General features: G+C 39.9%; 1 protein-coding gene across 3 annotated transcripts in view; it reads right to left on the reverse strand.

Annotated features, from left to right (window-relative positions):
• The window catches only part of LOC105474638 (formin 2), a 399,919-nt gene that overhangs the window by 220,968 nt on the left and 161,357 nt on the right, over positions 1–17,594 (reverse strand). For 2 of the 3 annotated variants that reach the window (XM_011729456.2, XM_011729455.2), the window contains one exon: positions 8,807–8,894. The exons of the other annotated variant lie outside the window; for it this stretch is intronic. In XM_011729456.2, coding sequence (XP_011727758.2) covers positions 8,807–8,894 — 88 coding nt within the window. The remainder of the gene's footprint in view (positions 1–8,806; positions 8,895–17,594) is intronic. 3 annotated transcript variants of the gene reach the window in all.

Genomic DNA, 17,594 nt, shown 5'->3' on the forward strand with positions numbered 1-17,594 from the left:
TAACTGGGAGCTAAACACCGGGTGCACATGGACACGAAGATGGCAACAATAGACACTGGGGACTCCTAGATGGGGGAGAAAGAGGGACAAAGATTGAAAAACTAACTATTGAGTATTCTTCTCAGTACCTGGGCGACAGGATCAATCAAACCCAAAACCTTAGCATCATGCAATATACCCAGATAACAAACCTACAAATGTACCCCTGAATCAAAACCAACAGTTGATTTTTTTAAAAAAAGGAAGTAATGGATTCTGGATTCTACTCCCTCCTTTTGTCCCATGGGCAAAGGCTTATCACAGAGTCTGTTCAGGGCAATGAAAAAAGGAAAAAAAAAAAAAAAAAAAAAACCTTTAAGTTATCTCTCTCACTGGTTGCCCTAAGTTTCAAACACCTCCAAAGCCTGCAGACATAGGTCATTTCCTAAGAAATACACGAAGGAAACTAACATTGATTGAGAGCTTAATATGGGTGCGGGTGTGTGTACAAGAAGAACTCACTTAACGGCCTTTTGAACTCATGAGAAAACTGAGGACTAGAGATATAAAGTAATTTGCCCAGGTTTATTCAGTCAGTCAGTGGCAGAGCTGAGATTCAAATCTGTGTTGGACAGCTTGGGCTGCCATAACAAAACACTACAAACTGGGGTGCTTAAACAGAAATACATTTTCTCATAATTCTGAAAGCTGGGAAGTCTAAGATCAAGGTGCCAGCTGACTCAGTCACTGGTGATAATTCTCTTACAATAATAAGCATTTGTGTATCTAAACACATCTAAACCTAGAAAAAGTAACGTGATACACTACAACCTAGCTAGGTGACAGGAATTTTTCAACCCCATTATAATGTTATGGGACTACCATCACATACATGGTCTGTTGTTGACCAAAATGTTGTTACGTGGCATATGACTGTATTTCATTCATCTTTGCTTGGTTCAATCAAGAGCAAGGAACTCCATTAATAATTTTCTTCAAAGAACTTTATCCTCATTTAATTCACAGATGTGAAAAAATTTCATAGTCAATATGCAAACTGCAAAATTTGTATAATATGACACAACATAATAAAGTCTGATAAATTTATTTTCAACTCTAAAAATGAAACAACTGGTAGCCAAAAGTATTATGCCTGTTTGCCAGTTTTGTTTCTGCATATGTTGCATGTTCTAATTTTATTAGGTAATACATGCTTCATTCAGTAACAAGCTAATACACTGCCCAGAGCAGACAGCCCTGAACTAGGAGTCAAAAAAATTGGATGTCCATTCTGGCCCTGTGGAGGTAAAGAACTAGGCAGACTTGATCTATAAACCTCAACTGCCTCCACTATAAAGTGGGAATTAACTACCCTCTTCTGGAAAATTTTACACAACTATCACCAAGAATATTAGAGGGAAGGAGGCAGAAGAAGCAAAGTTCAAACTAACAGCTAATTCCATCTCTTCAAATACTAATAAAAAGATATGATTATAAAAGATTTTAGAATATGTATCCTGTTAAAGAAAATGTGGCACACATACACCATGGAATACTATGCAGCTGTAAAAAAGAATGCGATCATGTCCTTCGCAGGGACATAGGTGAAACTGGAAACCATCATTCTCAGCAAACTAACACAGGAACAGAAAACCAAACACCACATGTTCTCACTCCTAAGTGGGAGCTGAACAATGAGAACATATGGATATAGGGAGGGGAACATCACATACCAAGACCTGTCAGGGGGTAGGGGATAAAGGGAGGGATAGTATTAGGAGAAATACCTAATGCAGATGACGGATTAATGGGTGCAGCAAACCACCCAGGTACATGTATACCTATGTAACAAACCTGCACATTCTGCACATGTACCCCAGAACCTAAAGTATAATAAAAAATAAAAATAAATAAACAAATTTTAAAAAGAATATGTATCCTGTATGCCAACAGCAGTTCTCTTTTTGGTACCTGCTACATTAGGACGATTTCTTCCTAGACAATTATCAGAATAAGGCTTCTCAGCTTTGAATCCTTTTGAGGGAGGGAAATGACAGATCAAAACAGCAGCAACATGACACGATTCCGATGAGAAGTCATAATTAACACTGAGATCTCACTGGCATTTCTGATTGAAATCTAAAAGCCTGTGTCTTGTCTTTGCAAGTTACCCTTAACTATATAATTTTAAATAAACTGTTTGGGAAAGCAATCATTAGGCTCAGAGATTAAATAATAAAAATAACTACAATTGTATTTTTTTTTTTTTTCTTTTTGAGACGGAGTCTCGCTCTGTAGCCCGGGCTGGAGTGCAGTGGCCGGATCTCAGCTCACTGCAAGCTCCGCCTCCCGGGTTTAGGCCATTCTCCTGCCTCAGCCTCCGGAGTAGCTGGGACTACAGGCGCCCGCCACCTCGCCCGGCTAGTTTTTTTTTTTGTATTTTTAGTAGAGACGGGGTTTCACGGTGTTAGCCAGGATGGTCTCGATCTCCTGACCTCGTGATCCGCCCGTCTCGGCCTCCCAAAGTGCTGGGATTACAGGCTTGAGCCACCGCGCCCGGCCTACAATTGTATTGACAGTATCAACTATATTTCTGATGGAATATTAGGTAGTTTACATTACTATCTCATTTAATTTTAAGACATACGATTTTCATAAATCATGTTTAAACAGGATACAACTTTCAGCAAGGAGGTCATATAGCATTCACTGCCCAAGGGCCCATAATTCCAGTTAGCTTTAGACAGGACAGATATAAAAGACAGGAAGGAACCAGAGCCATTCATACCCTGGGGTTGGTATCCCTGCAGTATATCGAAACGTGTTTCCATAAGTTTAATGTGTAAGACTGCTAAACAGATATTAGGTATTCCTTGTGATGAGATCTGTAATCTATTTTCAAATATTTTTGCAGAGGGAGTGTCTAAGAGACCACACCTCAGGGATGGCTGACCAGCACTGTGCAAGAAAGGCCATTCTCCAGAGGCAGTTAATGCAAGCTGCTCAGCTATCTCTATCTAAATCAACAATCGAGGCTTTAATACGCACACTAATGTCTGAAATGGGCTTTCAATGGTGAAATTAAAGTCATTCTGGACGTGTGGATTAGCTGCAATCTCTTAGAGATGCTCCACTACTACCTCTTCCATAGCTAGAATAAGAGTCTACTGGAGGCCAATAGCTTTGTTCTTTAAGGAAGCTGCCTGAGGCCTAGGACCTAAACAGTACTGGGTGCAGCCACTGGCTGAGTTGAGTTTCTAGATGTCTGGTGCAGACTATGAGGGTAGCAGATTCCTACCTCCGTGCAAAGCTTGTATATGTCTGAAGCAAACCTTTCAGATAAGATCACGGTGAGAGCCCCTATAAAGAGAGAGCTAGACAACCTCAAGTTTATGAAGCAGGGTTTTCAAACTATTTTGCTTGAGATGGCCAAGAAATACCAGTGTAATAAAGATCTGTGTGTGGGGAGGGTTCAGTCTGAAACTTGCTTCAGTTCGATCTGGTAGTAGGGTGACAATACTACTAGCGTATTTGAAAAGTTTTTGGGGCCAGGTAAGGTGGCTCACACCTGTAATCCCAGCACTTTGGGAGGCCGAGGCGGGTAGATCACTTGAGGTCAGGAGTTTGAGACTAGCCTGGCCAACATGGTGAAACCCTATCTCTACTAAAAACACAAGTTAGCTGGGTGTGGTGGCAGGTGGCTATAATCCTAGATACTCAGGAGGCTGAGGCATGAGAATCGCTTGAACCTGGGAGGTAGAGGTTGTAGTGAGCTGAGATTGCGTTACTGCACTATGCCTGGATGACAGAGCGAGACTCTGTCTCAAAAAAAAAAAAAAAAAAAAAAAAGGAAAAGTTTTCACTTTACATTTGTTATCCAGGCAACATTATCAATGACATCCCCTTCCAGTCTTAAAGTATCCCAGTTAGGATGATAAATTATATGGTATTTCTATCTAACCGTGACATTGTCGGGGGATAAAGCTGAACCTTATGGAATTGCAAATTCTTTTGCAACTACCGTTACCTATGAAAATGGACCTAAGATGTGTGAAGAGCACACTGACCCCTGAAATATGGACCAAATGTTGTAAAAAAAATTTAATCAATTTTCACAAAACTAAACTACCACTGTGAAGCTGTAGGATACTCTTATAATATCAATTTATGGGAATAACAGGCCAAAATCATTTGAAATCAGTCCCCCACTAACACCAGCTAAAAATGCTGAGTGAAACGTGTTTGTAAAATATCACAAAGACATCAAAGAGCTGACAAAATAATAAAGAATTACCGTGCTAAACAAAATGAAGAGAGAACTCAGAGAAGTGACCCAGCTCGCGAACTGCTTTTGCCCTGAGTGTATCTGCCTATCCTAACAAATGTCAACTTTCTCGCGACAGTTTCACAGTGGCAGGGGCCAAATATCAAAGCCCAGAACCCACTCATCATAGAGATTCTAGACATACCCCACAATGAAATGGGACTCAAAGGGCTATACTGAGGGGAACCAACCCATTCCGTGGACATACAGTTAGCACTGGCTGAAGGGACCCCCCCACACCCCCCAAAGCTTGATTCAAGGTGATCCTAAACCCACAGTGCCCCCAGACCCTAGCACACACACACACACAAATGGTAAATCTTCTCTGGAAGGCACTTTCCTCTCAGACTTCAAATTAGTGTAAACCACAGAGTGAGACTTTTTCAGAGCTATTATAACTGTAGGACAGTTTGAACATTACCAAAGAGCCAGCAGCTCAGGCCTTCACTATAACTTTTATATACTAAACATACACAGGTAATTATTTTGGAATGCCTCCTTATATTTGCCGCATTAATAAACTGAGTCAAGAACCTGACCTCGGCCGGGCGCGGTGGCTCACGCCTGTAATCCCAGCACTTTGGGAGGCCGAGACGGGCAGATCACGAGGTCAGGAGATCGAGACCATCCTGGCTAACACGGTGAAACCCCGTCTCTACTAAAAAAAAAATACAAAAAACTAGCCAGGCGAGGTGGCGGGCGCCTGTAGTCCCAGCTACTTGGGAGGCTGAGGCAGGAGAATGGCGTGAACCCGGGAGGCAGAGCTTGCAGTGAGTCCAGATCACGCCACTGCACTCCAGCCTGAGCGACAGAGCGAGACTCCGTCTCAAAAAAAAAAAAAAAAAAAGAATCTGACCTCTTCTCCTCTCTGCCTTTTGAATGTATGTGTTGCCGAGAATGCTCCACATCTGTTATCGTGGGAAATAACCTGTATTCAAATAACAGACTGAGCAAGTGGTGCTCAGTAGATGTGGTAGCAGGACCAGGATTAGAACTTTGATACCTAGAATCCAAGCCTTACACACGAATTACTCTAACGGAGCACTTTGAAATATAAATGTTACAAAGTAAATGCAACCCTAGAGTACTGACAGCAAAGAAGAGGAGAGAAAATGATTCTTGCTGTTTATTACAATATTACATAAACTTTGTTTTAGAGAAACCAGTGCTGGTGACAAGAAAAGCACAATCTTGGAGAAGCAGTGTGTCTGAATGAAAAAAAAAAAAATACTGGTTAATGAAGGGGCCCAAGTGCAAGTTCAACCTGTTCCACTAATGAGCTGTGTGATACTGAGAGGGAAACCGGAGCACTCACAGGTTTTCTTTTGCCTGTCAATAAAAATGCCGCATAGCCAAAGCAAGACTAAATACAAAGAACAGATCTGGAAGCATCATATTACCTGACTTCAAACTATACAATAAGGCCATAGTCAGCAAAACAGTATGGTACTGGTATAAAAACAGACACATAGACCAATGAAACAAAGTGAAATACTTACAGCCAACTGATCTTTGACAAAGCAAACAAAAACATAAAGTGAGGAAAGGACACTCTATTCAACAAATGGTGCTGGGATAATTGGCAAGACACTGTAGGAGAATGAAACTGGATCCTCATCTCTCACATTATACAAAAACCCACTCAAGATGGGTCCAGGACTTAAACCTAAGACCTGAAAACTATAAAAATTCTAGAAGATAACACTGGGAAAACCCTTCTAGACACTGGCTTAAGCAAAGACTTCATGACCAAGAACCCAAAGCAAATGCAATGAAAACAAAGATAAATAGGTGGGACTTAACTAAACTAATGAGCTTCTGCATGGCAAAAGGAATAGTCAGCAGAGTAAACAGACAACCCACAGAGTGGGAGAAAGTGTTCACAATCTATACATCTGACAGAGGACCAATATCCAGAATCTACAAGGAATACAAACAAGTTAGCAAGAAGAAAACAAACAATTCCATCAAAAAGTGGGCTAAGGACATAAATAGACAATTCTCAAAAGAAGATATGCAAATGGCCAACAAACATGAAAAAATGCTCAGCATCACCAATGATCAGGGAAATGCAAATCAAAACCACAATGGGATACCACCTTACCCCTGCAAGAATGGCCATATTTTTAAAAATTAAAAAAATAATAGATGTTGGCATGGGTGCAGTGAAAAGGGAACATTTCTACACTGCTGGAGGGAATGTAACCCAGTATAACCGCTATCAAAAACAGTGTGCAGATTCCTTAAAGAACTAAAAGTAGAACTACCATTTGATCCAGCAGTCCTATTACTGGTCTACTCAGAGGAAAAGAGCCATTATATGAAAAAGATACTTTTGTACATGCATGTTTATAGCAGCACAACTCGCAATTGCAAAAATATGGAACCAGCCTAAATGCCCATCAATCAATGAGTAGATAAAGAATTGTGGCATATTCCATATGATGAAATACTACTCAGCTATAAAAAGGAACGAATTAATGGCATTCGCAGCAACCTGGATGGAGCTGGAGACTATTTTTCTAAGTGAACTCAGGAATGTAAAACCAAACATTGTATGTTCTAACATTCATAAGTGAGAGCTAAGCTGTGAGGATGCAAAGGCATCAAAAGTGATACAATGGACTTTGGGGACTTGGGGGAACGGTGGGAGGGGGTAAGGAATAAAAGACTACAACTCAGGTTCAGTGTATACTGCTCGGGTGATGGGTGCACCAAAACCTCATAAATCATCACTAAAGAACTTACTCATGTAACCAAATACCACCTGTTCCCCAAAAACCTATAGAAATAAAAAATATTTTTTAAAAATGACACTAGAGGTCTAGATAAATTCTGTGGCCACTTCTATATCCAAAATCAATGATGTTTATGCTTCTGTGGATTTCTCAGTGGAGGCATATCCTGAGAGAAGTCAAGTTTACTCTAGAGGACACAAGCGATTCACACATCTAACTCCTGTTTGCAGACAATACACCAAGCCAGAACAGGACTTTGCCTGCAGGAGGGCACAACCTCTTACTGCTTTAGAATTGGAAAGCCGCCATATTTAAAAAAAAAAAAAAAAAGTGTACAGGGTTTCAAAGGGACTAAAGGAATCACTTAACATCTTAATGGGATAAAGTCTATGCATGATTCTGTATGACCCTTCAACTACCGCCTTTCACGCCATGTTATTGCTAGCGTTGCATGTTAAAGCAAGCAAATTTTCAGTGAACTCTCACTGGCTTTACCACAGACACAGATGTCAGGCGGACTCTTTTGTTCATAAGGTTCTCATTATCAACTCAACCCAAGTTGAATACTTGACTGAAGGAAAGAACCATATCATTATTTTCAGATTTCATCCTATGACTTAACTGGGCTACATCTGCCAGCTTTAGAAACACCAAGTACTGCCTGGCGCCAGCCTTGGCCTTCTCTTCGATGACTAGTACCCCAAATGTTTCAGCTTGAGGAAGTCTCCTCCCCATCAAAACAATGTAATAAAAACTGAAATTGTGATTAAGAATTACTCATCAATTGACAGGCATACCAAGCTTGTGCTATTTATGAATTATCCCACACAAGATTTTCAGTCCAACAAATAGAATCCACATTCGTAAAGGGGTAAGCTAGAAAGCCAGTTAAATGCTTTCGTGATTATAAGGTCTGTGTTATTCTTGAAACCATATTTCTTTAATAGGTAAACTGGCATTCCACTGGATAATTCAATCTGCTTTAAATCTATTCTTAGGTTCTAGTCAGCTTAAGGAAGGCTCTGAATTTACACTTAATTCCTCTATTCACCTTTGGGCAGTATCTCTCAGCAAAAATGTCATAAGAGGATACAGCATAAGAATGGTCAATTGTACAGTAGAATTCAAGTATTAAAATATTGACACTAAAGCTATTTATAAAATATTAAGAACCACCCTAATTCCAAACAGAAAATATTTCTGTTCATATGTTGCAAACCTCACTCCCACGTGAAGGTACTAGGAGACAGGATCCTACGGGGTGGTCATTAGGTCACAAGGGTAGAATTCTCATGCACGGGATCAGTCCATTTATAAAACAGACCAAGAGAACTCTCTTTCCTTCTTTCTGCCAGTTGAGGATACACGGAGAAGATGGCAGTCTGCGACCTGGAAGACGGCCCTCCCCAGAATGGAATATGCTGGCACCTGATCTCGAACTTCCAGCCTCCTAGAACTGTGAGAAATAAACTTCTCTTATTTATCACCCACCAGTCTGGGGTACTTGGTTATAGTAGCCTGGACTAAGATAATAATGTCACATGAGAATGAGACTGTTAGTAAGGTATACAAATAACACCTCAGGCAAATTAATAGTAATCCTTCCAGAAACAATCATGGGAGATAGCTTGATCACACTTATGGGAAATATACTAACCTCAGTCTACACAGAAACCCTAAGTTTGAAATAACTTTACCACCAAACATCATATCCTTCAGCCCAAATTTTAATATTCAAAAGCTAAATTTTTATTCTGACACTTACCATGTTGTATGTCTTTCATATCTAAATGAAGACTAGACATTAGTATTCCAACTGCTTGTGATCTTTTGTTGCTTAATAACTTGACAACCTGCTCGAGAAAGAAAGTAAAAGGGGAAAACGTTAATTTGAACTCCAATATGCTTACTAGCATTTTAAAAAATCCTAAATGAAGAACAAATTAAGAGAAAATACCTCACATCATTACCTAAAGTATTCAAAACAGTTGGTTTTTTTTAATGTTTGAAGAGTTTTTGGTTTTTATATCATAAATCTTCAAAATCCATCATTTTCCTCCATTATTCACCATCAGCCTCAAAGACATGTTTTTAACCAGTCTTTTGAGAGCCTGATCTGTCAACAAGTAAAATTTCTAATGGTCTAGGAAATTAGTCTGATCTCTGTAAAATCACAATTACACATATGATCATTTGCAGCCTGAGATTTGAAGTGTTCTTTTTTTTAATGTGAGTCTTGAAACACTGAAGCTTGAAACATGTCAACAAGTGAAGGGCAAAAAAAAAAAAAAAAAAAAAAAAAATTACAAACATAGAGAATCTGCTAGATTAGTTTGGTTGTATCACGAAAATTTTTTTTTAAAAAAGTGCTTTCACTTGGGTCACATAGAAAGCTCACTATTTTACTGGAAGTTCCTCTCATTCTGCATTTGACCCACATTTTGGGGAGAACTTTCCTACTAATTAACAGAGGGATACAAGTATCATATTAAAATTGCTGCACCAGCACAATCTCAAGTCTGGATTTCCAGCAAGTCTTGAAGAATCAGGGCACACGATCCCATGGGAAGGTTTCCTAAAACAGAGGTGGGCAGGCTGTTACAGAACAGACAGATATTTTTTTGACCATGTTTTCCAGACAATAGCATCACCAGGAAATCCTGCTTATGAAACTGACCCAGGTCCTGATCGTGTGAAGGGCAGCATTTTCTATTTACTCCCAATGTTTTGTTTTAAATCTGCTTAAAACACTGGAGGAAAAGGAAAGAAAGTGGTTATAGTCAAATTACCAGAAGTGACAGCTGCCCTAACAGCTATTGCATCTGTGGACCCTGTCTTCCCTTATGGTTTAAGCTGGGTCAATCAGAATAGTAATAAAATAATCATACCCAACTGTTACACAAAGTCACAGAGTAAAACAATATTCTTAACAGCAATAATAGCACTCTGGGTGCCCCAGCATGGATGGGGTGGGGAATAAAACATAACACTTTCAGAAGGACCAACCACAAAAAGCACCCTGACCTTTTTTGTTGTTGTTTGTTTGTTTTGAGATGGAGTCTCATTCTGTCACCCAGGATGGAGTGCAGTGGCGCGATCTCGGCTCACTGCAGCCTCCACCTCCCACGTTCAAGTGAGTCTCATCCTCAGCCTCCCAAGTAGCTGGGACTACAGGCGCATGCCACCAAGCCTGGCTTTTTTTTTTTTTTTTGTATTTTTAGTAGGAACCGGGTTTCACCATGTTGGCCAGACAGTTCTCGAACTCCTGACCTCAGGTGATCCACCCACCTTGGCCTCCCAAAGTGTTGAAATAACAGGCATAAACCACCGCTGCCCGGTCCTGCCCTAATCATTTCTGAAAGCCTCTGGGTAAGGCACAGTATCTCCCGAAAGGCGCTGCTTTTGCAAAAGAAAAAACAACATATACATTTTGATTCTAAATTTACTCTTTAAACATTTCTCTAAATCCCACCTAGAAAAATGAGGTTATAACTAGAATATGAACCTATTAGTACAGTGAAGTATTTCTATCCATAGCATTGTCCTCTTCAGAGCTTAAAAAATAGGAATTTAGTATCAGAGAAGCAGAAGGTGTATACTCTGTCCTGAAAACCAGTTTCTAACCACAAGTCAGTGCAATCCGGGCCCAGTCATGCTGCTTGATGAAAATGCTTTTATTAAGGTTTTCTATCATTTTCTGGTTTCTCAATGCAATAGGCACGTTTCAAACCATGTATCATTTGACCTCCCTAGAGTATTGACATGTTGATCACACCCTTACGGTAACTTCTTTTCCAGGGCTCCTAACATTTCTTCTCAGTTCTTTTGAAGATGAATTATTCTGATTTCACCTTAAATATGTGCATAACCTACAGTTCTGTTCTCTGTATCTTATTCTCTTCACATTATAACCTATAATTTCTCCTGTAGAAACATACATGTCTGCATCTTCAACTTGGCAGTCTCCTACTTTCCAAAAAAAATCTCCATTTAAATTGTCCACATAATCTCCATTTGACATGTCTAAAATGACACACATTGATCAGTTCCACCCCAACACTAGCAGCCAGCTTCTTCTCCTTTATGCTACATATTGAGATAAAGGTGCCACTGTTCTTCATCCGCCTAGCAACGTTAGGAATCTAGAAACCAGTCAAGACTCCTACCTCCCCTTCACCTGCACACTCTGGTCTGGGATCAAGTCCTGCCAATTACAGCTCCTCTGTATCTGTGGAAACCACCCTCCTCCTTAACTCTATTTTCAGCATTTAGTTCTGTACTTTATCTTACATAGATACATGCAAACATTTCTGATGGGTCTGCGAAACTCTAGCCCAGTGGTTCTCAAAGTGTGTTCCTTGGACAAATGAGAACCACCATCACCTGGGAAGTTATCAAAAATCCAAGAAAAAGTTAGAGGGGAGTTTCAAGACAGCTGACTAGAGGCACCTGGTACCCACCTCCTCCACAAACAAGAACTGAAATAGTGAGTAGGTAATCACAGGTCAAACAGATCACATTAGAGAGAACACTGGAATTCAAAAACTAAGTGACAGGAAACATGGGAGGCGAAGAAGAAGAGGGAAGTGGGGCAGTCTGCTCAGCCAGGACCAGCTGGGAGCCTAGACAGGCTCTCGAATGCAATAAAGGTTCTCCAGGCTCCCTCACGTAGTAGTCAGTGACCCCAGCAGCCCACATGTCCTCCACAGACTCCTGCAATCGTAGCCACGGGAGAACCCCACGATCCGCACAGGCCCTGAGGCTAACACAGGGAGCCACCCGGAGACCAGGAAGCAGCACACCTCCGGAGAGGCAGCGCACTGAGTTCCACTCACCTGCTGTGTCATAAGCAGTTACAGGAAGGCACTATTTTGAAATGCCAGCCCCACCAGACTGCATCCTGCCCTGGGGCCCAATAGCCCCTGCATCGCCACATCCCTGAGGCTCCCCTGATATCCTCAACTGCAGCCAGGGCCAAAGCACAAGCCTTTGCCAATGACCCTGCTACCCCTAGTATAAAGGCCTTTGTGCATTTAAGAGCACCCTGAGGATGGGGTACCCCACTTGCGGCTGCCATATAGAGCCACAGCACATGCTCCCCCAGTCAGCTGTTTACAACTGTGGCCACGGTAACTCCACCCTCCCCAGCAGGGCCTCAGGGCCACCACGCAGTTGCTGCCACCCTCACCCAGCCATTCTGCCAGGGTGGGGTGTGGGGGACCTGGGGTCCATCCCTATCCTGCTTACCACAGCCAGCACCCACATGTACCACCTAGGCGCCAGAGAACAGGGCCACTTAAACAAGTTAAAACAGTTAAAACCCACCCACTCCCCCAGTGCCCAAGCACACTATCCAGAGGCTTGGGAATGGCCCTGCTCCATTCACCCCCACTGGCACCTGAGCACTCCTTCTGGGGGCCTGAGGACAAACCCGCCCATCCTACTGCAAACACCACAACTAGCACTCACCCACCCACACCATCCACTCACCCATGCCACCTGCAAGCCTTGAGACTGCCCCGCGTGGCCTGTCACAGCCACTGCCAATAGCAGTGCAAACCACTTGGGAGCCTAAGCGTTGTCTCATCACTGCTCCTGCTGTCCCCAGCACCATGCCCACTGCCTAGGAGCCCAAGGACCCTCCCAGCCACCCAGCCCACTTCTTCCACTGCTGGCACCCAAGCAAGCCACCTGGAGGTCCAATTGGCCTGACTGAACCTGCTAATATCAGGGCCAGCATACACGACCCTAGGACCAAAGCACAGGTGTGCCCAGCCTGCCACTGCCACCTCAAGCACCTGCCAATGATTGAGGACTGGCCCACCTAGCATCCTCATCCCCAGCAAAACTTACCACAACCTCCACTAACAACCACACCCTAAGCCACTGAGGAAATTACAAGCACTACTGATACTTACAGAAGAAAAAATCATTCAGAGACTACACTGCTGTATTCACCCAGAATGAAAGGCAAAACGCTACATCAAATCAACACCACAGATACATCTTCAGGAAAAAGTCCTCCCCTATAAAAGTAAATTCAAAAAAGTTGGAATAAGTGACTGTTATACCAGATGCACAGATATCAATGTAAATAAACAATAAACATAATAAAACAAAGAGATATTACACCTCCAAAGGAACATAATAATTCTCCAGCAATGAATTCTAATGAAAAAGATATTCATGAAGTTCCAGAAAAAGAATTCAAAATAATGATATTAAAGAATCTTAGTGATATACAAGACAACTCATATAAACAATACAAAGAAATTAGAAAACCAATTCAGGATATGAATGACAAATTTATCAAAAAGGTAGATCTCATAAAAAAAAACCAAACAAAATTCTGGGATGGAAGAATTCATTGAATAAAATACAAAACACATTAAACTAGATTAAGCAGAAGAAAGAATTTTATAACCTGAAGACAGTCTTTTGAAATAACCTAGTCAGACAAAAATAAAGAATAAAGAATAAAAAAGAATGAACAGGCCAGGCATGGTGGCTCTCGTCTGTAATCCCAGCACTTTGGGAGGCTGAAGCAAGCAGATAACAAGGTCAGGAGATTGAGATCATCCTGGCCAACATGGTGAAACCCCATCTCTACTTAAAAAAAAAAAAAAAAAAATACAAAAATTAGCTGGGCCTGGTGGTGCGTGCCTGTAATCCCAGCTATTGGGGAGGCTGAGGCAGGAGAATCGTTTGTACCAGGGAGTCAGAAATTGCAATGAGGCAAGATTGCATCACTGAACTCCAGCCTGGAAATACAGTGAGACTCTGTCTCAAAAAAAAATAAATAAATAAATAAAATAAAGAGCGAACAAAGACTACATCACACATGGGACGCCATAAAGCAAATATTTCAATTTTCAGTGTCCCAGAAGATGAAGAATAAATGAAAGGGATCAAAAACCCACTTAATGAAATAAGAGCTAAAAAAATTCCCAAGTCTAGTAAAAGATTTAGACATACAGATACAGGAAGGTCAGAAATCCCCAAATAGATACAGTTCAAAAAAATCTTCTCTGTGGCACATTAGAGTCAAACTGTCAAAAGTCACAGGCAAAGAACAAATTCTAAAAACAGCAAGAGATAAGCATCTAGTCACTTATAATAGAACCCCCCGTAAGAATAACAGCTGATTTCTCAGCAAAAACCTTACTTGCCAGGATGAGAATTAAATGATATATTCAAAGAGCTGGAAAAAAAAAAAAAAACCTGCCAGCCAAGGATACTCTTCCCAGCAAAGTTACCCTTCATGATGGAGAAATACAGTCTTTCCTAGACAAGCAAAAGTTGAAGGTACTAATCACCAAAAGACTGGGCCTACAATAAAAGCTTATGGGAGTCCTATACCTGCAAGCAAAAAAATGCTATCTACCATCATGAAAGCATGCAAAAGTATAAAATCCACTGGTAGAGCAAACGCACAAATAAGGAAGAGGAAGGATCCAAATGTTGCCAATATAGAAAACCACAAAATCACAATGATGAACAATAAGAGAAAAAGAAAGGAGCAAAGGATATACAAAGCAATCAGAAATCAGTTAAGGAGGCCGGAAGTAGTGGCTCACACCTGTAATCCTGGTACTTTGGGAGGGTGAGGCAGGTGGATCACCTGAGGTCAGGAGTTTGAGACTAACCTGGCCGACATGGTGAAATCCCATCTCTACTAAAAATACAAAAATTAGCCAGGTAAGATGGCAGGCACCTGTAATCCCAGCTACTTGGAAGGCTGAGGCAGGATAATTGCTTGAACCCCGAAGGCGGAGATTGCACTGAGCTGAGACAGTGTCACTGCACTCCAGCCTGGGCAACAGAGTAAAACTCCATCTCAATAAATAATATATATATATATATATAAATGAAATAAAAAAATAAAAAAATAAATCAATTAAGGAAATGACCTGAATTTGCCCTTACATATCAATAATAATCTTGAATGTAAACAGATTAAATTTTCCACTTATAAAGAAGATGATAACATGATAAAAGTTTCAGTTCAGCAAGAGGATGTATGTACCCAACAACAGAGTACACAGATATATAAAACATATTATTAGATCTAAAGGGAGAGACAGACTCAAATACAATAGTAGGAGACATCAACATTACACTCTCAGGAATAGTAGGATCATCTAGACAGAAAATTAACAAAGAAACCTAGGATATAAACTGTACTTTAGACCAAATGGACCTAACAGACATTTACAGAACACTGCATTCAACAGCTATAGAATACACATTCTTCTCATCATCACATGGAACATTCTCCAGAATAGATAATGTGTTAGGACACAAAAATATCAACAAATTTTAAATATCAAAATCATATCAAGTATCTTCTCAGATCTTAATGAAGTAAAAGTAGAAATCAGCAACAAGAGGAACTTTAGAAACAGCACAAATACATGGAAATTAAACAACACGCTCCTCAATGACTACTGAGTCAAGGAAGAAATTAAGGAAGAAATAAAAAAAGTTCCTAGAAACAAATGAAATTGGAAATACAAAACACCAAAACCTAAGAGATGCAACAAAAGTAGTACTAAGAGGGAAGCTTAAAAAAATAAATGCCTACATCAAAAAAAGTAGAAAGATCTCAAATAAACAATCTAACAATGTATATCAAGCAACTAGAAAAGCAAGAACAAAATCAGTAGGAAGAAATAAGTAATGAAGATTAGAACAGAACTAAACAAAATAAAGACTTAAAAAAAACCCACAAAGAATCAACAAAATAAAAAGTTAGTTTTATGAAAAGATAAACAAAATTGATGAACTGCTAGCTAGACTAACCAAGAAAAAGAGAGAGAAGACCCAAATAAACAAAATCAGAAATTAAAAATGAGACATTACAACTGATACCACAGAAATACAAAAGATCATCAGAGACTATTATGAACAATTATACAATAATATACTGGAAAATCTAGAGGAAATGAATAAATTCCTGGACACATACAATCTACTGAGATTGAATCAAGAAGAAATGGAAAACCAGAACAGACTAACAATGAGTTGTGAGATTGAATCAGTAATAAAAAGTCTCCCAACAGGAATAGATGGTGTCACTGCCAAATTCTACCAAATGTACCAAGAACACTAATTTTCCTCAAACTCTTCCGCCCCGCAAAAAAACAACAGAAGAGAAGGGAATGCTCCCTAATTTATTCCACAAGGTCAGCATTACCCTGATACCAAAACCAGATAAGAATACAACAAAAAAAGAAAACTACAGTCCAATATCCTGATGAACAGTGATGCAAAAATCCTTAACAAAATACTAACAAGTTAAGTTCAACAGCACATCCAAAAAAAAAAAAAAATACCATAATCAGTGAGATTTATCATCCCAGGGATGCAAAAATGGTTGTACATATGCAAATCAATAAATGTGATTTATCAAATCAAGAGAGTGAAAAACAAAAGCCATATGATCATCTCAATGGACACAGAAAAAGCAGTTGATAAAATTCAACATTCCTTCATGATAAAAATTCTCAATAATCTAGGTATAGTAGGAACATATGTCAACTTAATAGAGGCATATATGACAAACCCACAGCTAACATCATACTGAATGGGGAAATGCTGAAAGCCTTTCCTCTAATAATTGGAACAAGACAAGGATGCTCACTTTCACCGCTCCTAGTTAACATAGTGCTAGAATTCCTAGCCAGTGAAATCAGGCAAGAGAAAGAAATAAAAGGATTCCAAATTGAAAGACAGGAAGTCAAACTGTTTCTCTTTACAAATGACATAAGCTTATATCTAGAAAATATAAGATGCCACAAAAAACCCATTAGTTCTGATGAAACTCAGTAAAGTTGCAGTATACAAAATCAACATACAAAAATCACTAGTGTTTCTACAGAACAATAATGAACTAGCTGAGAAAGAAACGAAGGCAATCCAATCTCAAATAGCTACAAAAAATAAATAACTTATGAATAAATTTAACCAAGAATGTAGAAGACCTCTGTAAGAAAAACTACAACACACTGATGAAAGAAATTGAAGAGGATAGAAACAAATGAATAGACATCCAATGCTCATGGACAGGAAGAATATTGTTGAAATGACCCTACTCCCCAAAACAATCTCCAGATCCAATGCAATCCTTATCAAAACAATGACATTTTTTCACAGAAATACAAAAGCAACCCTAAAATTCTTATGGAGCCAAAAACAAGCCTGAATAGACAAAGCAATCCTGAGCAAAATGAATCAACAAACAAAGCTGGAGGAATCACACTACCTGACCTCAAAATATATTACAAGGTTACAGTCATCAAAACTGCATGGTATTGGTATAAAAACAGACACATAGACCAATGGAAAATCATAGAGAACCCAGACATAAATCCACATATTTACAGGCAACTGATTTTCAACAAAGACACCAAGAACATACAAGAGGGAAAAGACACCCTCTTCAATAAATGGTGCTAGAAAAATTGGATACCTATATGCAGAACAATGAAACTTGACCCTTATGTCTCACCATACACAAAATCAGTGCAAGATGGATTAATAAGTTAAAGGCG

Source organism: Macaca nemestrina, chromosome 1 (assembly GCF_043159975.1).
Source record: "Macaca nemestrina isolate mMacNem1 chromosome 1, mMacNem.hap1, whole genome shotgun sequence".
NCBI lineage: Eukaryota > Metazoa > Chordata > Mammalia > Primates > Cercopithecidae > Macaca > Macaca nemestrina.